This window comes from Osmia lignaria, chromosome 9, assembly GCF_051020975.1.
Source record: "Osmia lignaria lignaria isolate PbOS001 chromosome 9, iyOsmLign1, whole genome shotgun sequence".
Lineage (NCBI taxonomy): Eukaryota > Metazoa > Arthropoda > Insecta > Hymenoptera > Megachilidae > Osmia > Osmia lignaria.
The window spans coordinates 12,578,752-12,590,025 of NC_135040.1; the positions used below are offsets into that span (position 1 = coordinate 12,578,752).

Below are 11,274 nucleotides of genomic sequence, written 5' to 3' on the forward strand. Positions count from 1 at the left end.
ACAAACATTTATATAATAAATCATAAATCCGTCATATGAGTTCGGAAATAGCAGGTGTGTCTATAGAGAATAAGCGGGAAAAGTAGCGTTACCGAGCCCTAGGGTTTTTCGTTAACGTGCATGTATCGAGCTGCGAATTGGACTTTACCACCGACATTATAGATAGAAAATGAATCCGATTGGGCAGCGTGGCACGAAGGCCACATCCGGCAGCAGCACTGCAGTATTGGTCGATCCCGCTTCAGCAACAGCGAAGTTGGTCGAATTTCCTATATATTATTGATAAATAGCTCGCGTTGCTCGTGTGACTTTTTAGCAAAATCGACGTCGGTATTAGTCTCTGAAGAGGGAAAGTCTAGACTGTCGAGATCGCGGACGTACCAACACTACTACGAAAAGACGCAAAACGGTTAGAAGTACGCGCGTTCCTTGTAACGAGAAATCCAGCCAAAGGGATTATCGTGCATTGGGTGTGACGGACATTTATATCTGTGCGAGTTGCATGAAAGTCGTTTCGTGTTGCGTAGTGGATAAGAAACGACCGATTATTTGTGGATCCTACGGGTGTATGTGCGATTATGTCGAGCGCCCCTGAAGCGAGGTGAGCGCTATAGAAGGGGGGAAACTGCCGAAAAGAAGCTGTCTTCGAATCTGTTTTTTGCTCCGCCATTGTACGCTACAAGAGTACCGCGAAGGAAGCCGCTTCTCTTGTTTTCTCGTGTGTTCTCAATTTCACCAGAATTTTTATCGAACCGATCGGTTGTTCAGCCGTGTAAACGCGCCTACGCCTGTGTGTTAACGCACTCGTCTCGTGGTTACGCTATTCACGAGGCGAAACACGTTAGTGGTCTTCTCTCTCTCTTGTTACGTGTTCTTTCTCACTTTTACTTACACAATTTCGTATTTTCTTTCTCTCTCTCTTATTTCCCTTTCTCTCTGTGCTACTCTCTCAATGCCCTCGACATCTCTGCGGAAGTCGCGTGTGTGAAGGCTTTTTCGCGTACGTGGACATCAACGACAACGCGAAGTGATTCGCATAAGAGTGCTGACTTTCCTGGGACGCAAATCTTGCGCGTCATTATGCAATAGACTTTTGCAGCCGACGAGAAAGAACTGCCACCTCTGTTGAAGACGAGGACGGCGGTGGTGCTGTGCGGCATGTTTTTATCTTTGTTTTTCGATCTCGTGCCACGACGAGGAAACGCTGCCGCTGCTAACGCTGCTGCTGCTGCCGCCGCCACCGCCGCCGCCGCTGCCGCTGTTTTCTGTATTTCCCGTCGAGTAATCACGTGGGAATGCGTCAAACGATGCGAGCATACCTGTTATTAATCTCTACAACAACATGTATATTTGATAGTGATATCTAGTGCAGTGCGGAACACGAATTCGTACACCTTCGAATACGCTTTCTTCGTATTTTCAATATTTTTCCTCTACTTTTAACACTACTTTTCCCCCTTCGCTGTTCTCTCAATTTTTCTCTCTCAGTGTTCAATAGTTTTTTTTTCTCTTGCGTACTACACCGCTTTGTATCATCGCATTCCAATTCCTTAATAACGCGTTGTTATCGTTCACCGGCAGTCGCTTACCACATCGGCTTAGTCTACGTTTCAAGTTCACCGATCCAGAGTACTAATTCGATACTGGAAAAAAATCTTCATGGGAAGATCAAGTCTCGTTTTTATTCATGTTCATTTTGGGTTACTTTGTGTGTTTAAATGTTACAAGCAAGTTTGAACATGTTTCCCTTCTGCAGCCCAAGAAATAAGGTCAGTAAACTCTTTTCATTTAATCTCCCCCTTCCCCCCTTTTTATTGTATCTTGTATATTGTAAATAGATAATGTCTTTATATAATGTTTGATATTCAAGAATTAATCATTTCTCAAATCCATAAATGAATTAGTGCATTAAGTAATGTATTTTTTATCTTACTTAGCGATAGCTCAATAATTTCTTATATTAAACATTAAATTACATATGTTTGAAATAATTAAAAATTGTATGAAATTCATGTTATATAGTTCAAAATTTCCATTGCGAAATAAAATGAAAATCATATGTAATTTAATGTAATGCGTTTAAATTTATTGTAATTTAATTTCATTATTATATCAAGCTATATTTCTTTTTATTTTTTACACAGGATATTGAATTATAATTCATTTTCATTCATTATTATACGAATAAATTCATTTTTCATTATTACACGAAGATTAATTTGTATATAATTTGTTTACAGGTTAAATGATACAAATCAGTCCTAAGGATACAAATGAAAGAGTCAAACATGGCGGACATAGAGAAAGCTATTGAAACTACATAGTGCTTAATATGAAATAATTAAAGAATAAGAATACACAACGCGAAGCAAGAAGAAAATAAAAGAGAAGAAGCCAAGTCGGAGGATAAGAATAAATAATATAAAAGTAGAGGACATTAAAGTAGTAATGGATGAATGGGAGTGAGCACAGCACATGTGAAGTGCAGGTGTGGGTGCGTACGCACGTGGGAGCCTCTGGATGTCGAGGCCGCAGCACTGGCAGTGTCAGTGGCAGTGATGGCCCCTGCTCTGACGGAAGGCGGTCCTCAAAAGCCTGAAAATTTGCTCCCTCCCCTTCCAGCTAGCGGATTTCTTTCCCCAGAGCAGGCTACCGAAGTGTGCCAGAATCGCGAAATTCTGGCTAAATTTGTTGTCTCTGCAAACGTTCAACCGTCAAAGATTGATGATCAGTGTTTACGTGGTATATCAAAGGATCTCATTCGTGATGTCATCAACTCGAAATATGCCAATGATCTTGATAGTTTGTCTCCATTTACGCACGGATCTGACTTGATTACAAAGAAAGGATTAATTAACCAGGACTGTGAAGAACCGGATATTCCGGGCAGTCCAGAGAAAAAGGCGACTGACATTATAATGAACGACCCATCTATGGGTGATCAAGCGGACAATATGGGTTTCTTAAAATCAAGCGCAGATTTGCCTATGGTGGGCTCAGAAACTGCAGGAGACAATAAAAATCTGGATGTGGATCAAATAATGGCATTTGGTACTGATATAACTACAGATAACGAGCAATGTAATATGGGGAATGTCGGCGATATTGGACAGAATGTCGAGGAGATTTTGCAAGTTATCAAATCGATCGAAGGGGTTGAAAATGCAGAAAGTATATCTGCCGGGGGCGGCGAACCGGTGCAAAGCACCGTCGACGGTGTGGAAATGTTTTCAATGCCAGAGGAAGGATTTTCATCCTTTGAACGGGATTTACTTAACGACGTTGATGTTATGAGTATTTGCAACAATATAAACATCGGCGAGACAGTGGACCAACAGAAAATTAACACGTTAAAACTGCAGCAAGATATTGTTGCACAAAAACAATACGAAAGTGAGAGGAGATGTGCATTTTTATTAAGAAGACTGAGGAAGCTTCAAGCGAGAATAGTTGGCAGGCATGTCGCGGAAGAAAATACCGGAGTTCTTGAACTTGCTCATCACGGAGTGAAGAAATATCTTTTTCAAGAATTGGTTAATATCAGTTCTAAGTCAAACGTTAGAAACTTTCCTGAAATTAGCAGTAGTTTGAGTTCATTTTTGCAAAAGATTGAGAAAATGTGCGTTGCCCAGAGCAACAGTGTGAATCGTCAGCGATTATGTTGCCGATACTTTGGTGGTGGATCACGCGACAGTTTAGGTAGTACTTCTGGTAATAATAGTAATCGTCAACCAGTGTTTGGTACTCCTCAAGTTAAAATAAAAGGTGACGAAGTGGAGAGTGTGGCTGGACCTTTAGCTACGCAATTACATATTGTGGAATCTAATCTTGACTCTGATTGTACTGCGTCTAGTAGTGGTGGAGAAAGTTGTGATGAAATGCAGTCATTTAACAATCTGCATCAGCAACATTTATCGATGTAAGTTTCACTATTTATTATAGAACAATTATTGGCCCATTCTGTTTTTCCTCAGTTATAAGAATGGAAATATATGCGTTGAATTGATTTCTTATCACATGTGCTTTTTACTGTTTTTAATTAAATGTTTTTTCAGTAACATTTCAATTTATCATGTTAATGAAAGAATTCGAAACCGAATATTGTTTTGGTCCGGTTTCTTTAGAACGAATTTCATTTAACATTTCTCAATCCAAAATATTTATGTGTACATATGTATGTATATAAAATGATAAGGATTATCAGAATCATATAGATTCAAACAACTAATAATATTCAATATGAATTTACTTTTTGTTCTGCATTTGTACTTTTTGAAAATTAAGTAATCTTCAATTGAAGTATACATTTTTAATATAATAAATTTTTTAAGTATATATGTACTTAATGTGTCTCTCTGTAAATGTTGTTTCTAGATCAAAAAGAGCAGCATGGAGGTATGCTCAAGATCGTGCAGGTGTAGCAGCTAGATGGACATGGTTACAAGCACAAATATCAGATTTGGAATATAGAATTAGACAGCATAACGAATTGCAACGACACGTTAGAGCTAATAAAGGCTTAGTGATTCTTGATAACGCAGAAACAGTTAATGGGTATAGTGGTGTATTGCCAGGTTCTACAGGACGTTATAATTCACCAGAAGGTGAATTACCAGCCAGTAGGACACGGCCGTTTGTATGGAGTTTTTATAGGAAGAGAAAATTGTTACAACTAGACAGGTTACACGAATTTTCAAAACGGGCGGCAAAAGCGTCAACAGTAAGATGCAATTGTGACCATGTATTACCTCCATGTGCTTTATGTACTGGAAGATCGGATCCAATGCAAATGCAAGAACCAATTGAACAGATGTCTGTGCAAGAACGAATTGCACTTGTTGATCCTAGTTTTCATCCTGTTTTGTCATTTTCTGATGGTAAATAAAATATTATCATCATATATATATGTATATATTCATATACGCTATTTTTATAATTAAAGAAACAAATATTTGAACTTGTGATATAAAAAAATATATACGAAAATCTTTTCGATTTATAGATGTTACACAAGGAAATCATGTTGATGCTATTATGAAATCAGTGGAATGGCAACAGAAAATGTTACGGGGAAATTTACGAATTACACGCTTAAAAGATAAAGAAACTAATGATAGAAGGAATAAAAAACTTCCAGGACATAGAGCAAAGTATGCAGCTCGATTGAAAAAATCATCATCAAGTATTCTTACTGCAAGTATGTAACACGTTTAGTTTTTTGTTATTTTCCCTGTGTTTAATATTTATACATTCTTCATTGGTTATATAATTCTTTTTTGTAGGAATTAAAAGAAAAATGTTAAAAGGAAAGAGGAACAGACTAGGTCACGATAGAAGCGTACACGGTTTAAGCAGAAAGAGGGTACAGAAATTAACTACTGAGGATGATGATGATATTAGTGCCCTTTCCAGCTCTAGTAAACATTCATCTCCAGTGCCTTCACCGCTACACCATACCGCTGCTTCTACGGAGAAAAATACAATTAAAGAAAAAAGTTCTATCTCTCATGGGTTAGTGTCGTTAAGTATTCTTATCAAAGGAACCGTTTATCACGTACTATGTTGTAACTAAAATTTATTTATACGTTTATTTTCAGGCGTCTGAGGCAAAATTCATATGATATTGATAATATTGTTATACCATATAGCGTAGCTGCTTCAACTAGGCTTGAAAAATTACAATATAAAGAAATATTAACACCAAAGTAAGTATTCGTTTAATGAATTTTATGTTTTTAAATGAATAGCTAAATTATATCTTTTTTTTTTTATTGTAAATTATAGGTGGAGGTTATGCGAAGAACCTTTGAAATTAGATATTAAAAATGGTGTTATGCACAGGCCTAGTCAAGACAGTGATGTGAGTTTCGTTGATTTTATAAAAATGAAGTTATAAATAATCTTTCATTGATCTTAATTCGATAATTATATTTTCACAGTTCGAAGATATGTCAGATGAAACCATTGCTTTGAGGCATGAACGAAGCGAACGAGAAGAAAATAAACGTTTTATGACATACATGACTTTGCCACATCAGTCGCGTATTCGACACAATCGTAGAACGGATAGTCGAGCGGACAGTGGTGCAAATACACCAGGTAATTAGTTGTCTAGCATAATAATGATTAGAACCCTCATTTCAAAAGTGAAAGTTTGTATTTGAATTCGATCTATTAACCTGATTAAGGTGTTGATCTTATTGAAAGAAATTTAATTTGTTTTTTTAGATCCTATGTCTCCCCATGCTAGTGATTTTGGTGGGGATATGATGTCTCCTATTACATCACCTCCTCCAACTCCACAAGTTCAAGACGCGGAACATCAACAGAATTTGGATACACATCGATCATCTGCTTTGCAAAATGCTTTGCGACGTCGTACTACGCCAACGCTAAGATTAGGGAAAGACGATAGTACTTTAATGAACGAGGACGAAAATGAGGTATTATTTTTTAATCTTATTTCACTATATACAAAATAGACCATTTAAGTAGGAAAACCATAAATAATGAAGATATTTAACACGATGGCTGCCGCTGTGAAAATGGGCATTTGTCACGAGACGTATTAAAGCTCTAATTATTAAGAATAGGAATAATTAATTTTCAAATTTCAAATGTCAAGCTTTTAATTTGGTACTTTACATTATTAGTATAATAACAATACTATTGAAAATAATATTTTTCTATCGTTTTCTTTTAATTATTGGAGTGCATGTAATTTGCGGCATTCAACGTGTTAAGCATTCCTATTTAAATGGTCCTCCCTATATAATTTATCAACTGATGGAAATATGAAAAAACAGTAATATTTGTACATTTCGACTTAGATTTTTCCGTATGAACCAAGGGTATTTCCATTATCCGAGGAAGTTTACGATAAAATGCTCGAAGTGATGCCAGATGGACATTGGCAAGCTTCATCAGCGTCTCTCTGTTCTCGCGAAGAAGAAAAGGCAGATGATGTACGTACATTGTGTTTGTATTAAATGTTTCATTGTTAACTATCTAAGTCAGAACTTTTTATTACAAACAAAATGTCCGAGTGCTCGTACTGACTATTAATATAAACTTTGAGCCAACTTTCATGGCTCCTCGAGGCTATTTCTGGTAAGCAGTGCCATATGATGCTTTTTTATATTTTAACACGATTCAGTTTATTTTGATCGCATATTACAGAATTTTAGCAATATTTAAAAGAGACTGCATTGCATTTACATAAAAATTATACTATCCTTTTATATAAGCATTTAGAATAAAATTGTTTCATCAGTTAGCTCGCTGATTGTTTTTTTCAGCCGTTACAAAGCTTATCAATTTACATATAGTTTTTTGTAATATATATAATATATATACAGAATAATCGTGAAAAAGATACATCTTTATAGCCATTTAGGTAGACGTTAATGTTTCGTTTCTAGGATGGGGAAATGGATTCTCCAGAATCAGATTCAACTGAATCAGCTTGTTGTGACATAGAAGGTGAGGATCCCAATGATCCTGAATGGACAGTAGCTGACGATAGGGATACTGAAAAGGAACGAATACGTCCGACGGCTAAAAGATAGGAAAAAGTCTCTTATACGTACAGTATGTCCACGTCGTCGTTACTATATACAGAAGCTACCTGTCAATTGTTATATATACCTGTCGGTCATGTAACATGCACCTTAAGTTAATGGTATTACGAAACTGTAAAGTGTATTATAAATATAAATTTTATAACTTCATTCTGCTTAAATTAATGGAAAACCTCTTAATAATTGCTTTTTAAGTATTGCTATTTCGGCCAAAGCATTAGAATTGTACGAGTATCATCCTTTTATTTAGGATAAGGATATTGTTATATTTTTTTCTTTCATTGTTATTGTCGATAAATAGGACGTAGTCCTGCAAAAGTTGGAATCTCATACAAACAGAATTAGACAGTTTTTATAAAAAAAAAAAAGGAATAAAAGAAAAACCAATAAAAATGTATTTATATTATAATCAAACTCTTATGTTAAATAAAAGTGCCAATCGAAAATATTCTGGAGAATCACTCTTCGATGTTGAATATTTTTTCTATCAACGACGAGCGATATTCATTGTAAAATATGTGAAAATATCCAACAAAAAATCCAATTATTACGAACGCTTATATAATAATTTATTGTATATATTCCCTGTAATGTGTCAACCGTTATATTTCTATAATTGACTTCTCTTATGTTGTTCATTATTATGATTTCTTCAAATGATTTCATAATTTTCGCATCTTGTATAACAGTCAAAAACAGTTTACTTGTAAAACTTAAAAAAAGAATGTATGTAATAATCCCCATTCACTTTAGATTAAAATAGACAGGTAAGAATAATACATTATAGAAAGATCATACAATTAATGCTTTTTGTTTTTTACAAAGACCATAAATTTAAAGTGAATTTTAATATTAAAAAGAAAATTACCGTAATCTTGTATTTTGACTGTTATGTTCTATTTATAATTTATGAAGCATGATTTCATGTTTATTTAAGTAACAAGTTACACGTTTAAAATCTCATATCACTGTGATTTCGTGATTTTCTAACAATCTGTGATACTACATGTAATTTCTTTCGTATTGCATATTTTATATTTAGTCAAGCATATCTATATTTAAAAGTCGTGCGCTTAGATTTTGTACATCACATTTTGAATGAAAATAAACAAGCAGCAATAGAACATGTTCTTTTCTTCATATTATTTTGTGCTAAAAATGTGAATCTTCGGTATTCTATAAATTTAAATAAAACTTCATATCAAATATAGCAATAAAAGAGAAATGTAAAGTAAATACAGTTAAACTGAATTCATTATTGTTTAAAAATATTCTCTTTATTTATAAACATTACAAAAAAATTTATATAAATTGAAATGAAAAACCCGATATTGTATCAAAAATATTACCCGAAACAGATATATTTTGTATCTAAATTTTGTAAATTTACTATCACAGCAGTATGAGTAGTACTAAAACACGGAATAGATATTAGTCTCACTATTTCGTTTTCTTCACCTGCAAATTATATTAAGGATTTTTTATCTTATAAAGCATATAACATTTTAGCACATACCTTTCAAAAGTTTCGTTTCAAACTTGTCTGTGTTACCAACAAAATACACATCTGGGCATTCTTTCATAATAAACAAATCTTCCTTATAATACGGGCAGGCTAATAATGTGTCCGGTGCAGTTGGACACATGTGCCTCCATAATAATGTTCTCTCCAACCATTCGATAGGTGAAATACCAGTTTCACCTGTTGCTTTGATAATATCATTGATTGATTGACCACTGGTACCCATTACCATACGTTCCTCAATTTTACCAATCCATGGGTTTGTGGTACTTGTAAAACTTTCAAGTCTACAACATTTATACATAAGTATCTATAAAACCTATGATCGAAAATTAATATGTAAGCACACACCTAGATGATTTAGGTAACAGGCAAGGATGTAACGGTTTTTGAGGTAACATGGCATTAGTAGGATCATACTCTCCTGGCATTAAAGTTATATGACAACACATTGCCAAAGTGTTTAAAAATGCATCTGTAGTTTTTATTGCTTCTCCAATTTCTTTAGCTAGCGTATTTGTTGCTGAATTTACTGTATCATTTCTTTTTATAGTGTTACCTATCGACGAAATTAAAGCATCAATGATATGAAAATTTGTTAATGTTTATGTACATACTTTATCCAGAGATAGTTTACCTGCTATAATGAGACGTACAATAGAAGCATTATCTTTTTGTACTACTGTATTACCTGCCATTCCACACAACCATTCAGTAAAAAGATTTATTTCTAAGCTTTTACTATTTGCAGATAGATCTAATCCAGATACAATTATTAGTTTGCCTTCTGATGTATAGTTTTTTAAAGGCTCTTTTGGAGCACAGCCAGGAGGACACCAATCCTTCACCTAAACAACATAATTCTTACATGTAATGAAAGTATAATTGTAATGCTCATATCCATTTAGATTCAAATTACCGTAAATGTTCCATCATTGTTTTCATTACCCAATATAGCACAAACAACTCCAGTAACAATTTCTTTTAAGTCAACTTCTGGGCCTATAAGTCTAATACGCAACATTTCATCTTCTAGGAAGGCTTGATCTTTGTCTGAACAATAATCTGATTTAGAACAAGGGTTGGTAAGTTGATGATCTTCGCTAAGTTCACGTAAAATTGATGGTTTCCCTTGTTGGTGTTTATAAAGTGTACCAATTATTATACATTTTTGACCTTCTATATTTCCTAAGTCAGCCAATCTTACAATAGGAATATTTCCTATGAAGACAAAAGTTATAATTATTGTTACAAAACGAATACAAATACGAATACAAGAAAATTAAATAACAAAACATACCCCATTTTGCTTTAACACGTGGAATTAAAATATTTCTCAATTCAGCAAGTCTAATAGCATATATGTGTGCGAATTGTTTAGAATAATCGTTTATTGTATTCACAAATTTCTTGGAAAGATCTTTGTACTGAGCTTGCTTTCTTTCAAATACTTGTGGTTTTTCGTTTTCTGACTCCTCAATTATGGACTTGCCATCTTTATGAACCATTTTCGATCAAAATATGTATAAAATTTATTTAAACTGTATTTTTACTTATGTTTAGTCAGTTACAATTTGCCTGAGAATTCGTACACAGGTTTTCCCTCCAATTTTATTCGTAACTATCTCAACTTTACAACCGCCATCTGGAACTATCTACATACAGATCCAACAAGATTGGACATGCCTTTGTTTTCGAGAAGTCTTTAATTTCTGCCTTGAGAACGAGGATCATCTGTTCTATCCTAACTCAGTACAAGACCGAAACATTATTAAAATAATTGTTTGACAAACTCGTATTTTAAAAATACCGCCATAAAATAAATATTTTTAAAATTCGATTCTTGCGCCATCTATACAAAAACCGCTGAAACTACTTACCGACATAGTTCCGCTACCTTTCGGTAGATGGCGCGAGTGTTACACTGACGAATGTAAACCTAGTCTGCGGGGTCCCTGCAACCCCGGATGCCATAATGTTGGTATGCAGAGTATTACCGGTGCTTCGGGGTCCTTGACACCCCGAATGCTATAATGTCGGTATGCAGAGCATTACCGGTGCTTTGGGGTCCCTGACACCCCGAATGCTATAATGTCGGTATGCAGAGCATTATCGGTGCTTCGGGGTCCCTGATACCCCGAATGCTATAATGTCGGTATGCAAAGTATTACT

The 11,274-nt window shown here is 34.7% G+C and overlaps 2 protein-coding genes across 5 annotated transcripts; one reads left to right on the forward strand and one right to left on the reverse strand.

The window, feature by feature from the left end:
• The first annotated feature begins 207 nt into the window (after positions 1–207).
• Positions 208–7,963, forward strand: nsl1 (non-specific lethal 1). 4 transcript variants are annotated; one of them, XM_034335175.2, is made up of 12 exons: positions 208–601; positions 1,582–1,769; positions 2,241–3,919; positions 4,375–4,877; positions 5,003–5,197; positions 5,283–5,511; positions 5,598–5,705; positions 5,785–5,860; positions 5,940–6,099; positions 6,229–6,443; positions 6,831–6,965; positions 7,422–7,963. In XM_034335175.2, exons 3-12 carry the CDS (start codon positions 2,457–2,459, stop codon positions 7,566–7,568), a joined length of 3,231 nt encoding a protein of 1,076 aa, XP_034191066.2. In that variant the 5' UTR covers positions 208–601; positions 1,582–1,769; positions 2,241–2,456; the 3' UTR covers positions 7,569–7,963. The 4 variants fall into 4 exon arrangements, with proteins under 4 accessions (XP_034191066.2, XP_034191075.2, XP_034191084.2 ...); XM_034335184.2 differs by having other exon boundaries at positions 208–1,769; XM_034335193.2 differs by having other exon boundaries at positions 208–1,769; positions 7,389–7,529.
• Positions 7,964–8,881: 918 nt separating this feature from the next.
• LOC117609208 (DNA polymerase delta subunit 2) lies at positions 8,882–10,827 on the reverse strand. Its single transcript, XM_034335245.2, has 6 exons — positions 10,403–10,827; positions 10,022–10,323; positions 9,740–9,950; positions 9,454–9,661; positions 9,097–9,389; positions 8,882–9,038 (listed from the first exon to the last, which is right to left on the reverse strand). Exons 1-6 carry the CDS (start codon positions 10,608–10,610, stop codon positions 8,926–8,928), a joined length of 1,335 nt encoding a protein of 444 aa, XP_034191136.2. The 5' UTR covers positions 10,611–10,827; the 3' UTR covers positions 8,882–8,925.
• Positions 10,828–11,274: the final 447 nt, after the last annotated feature.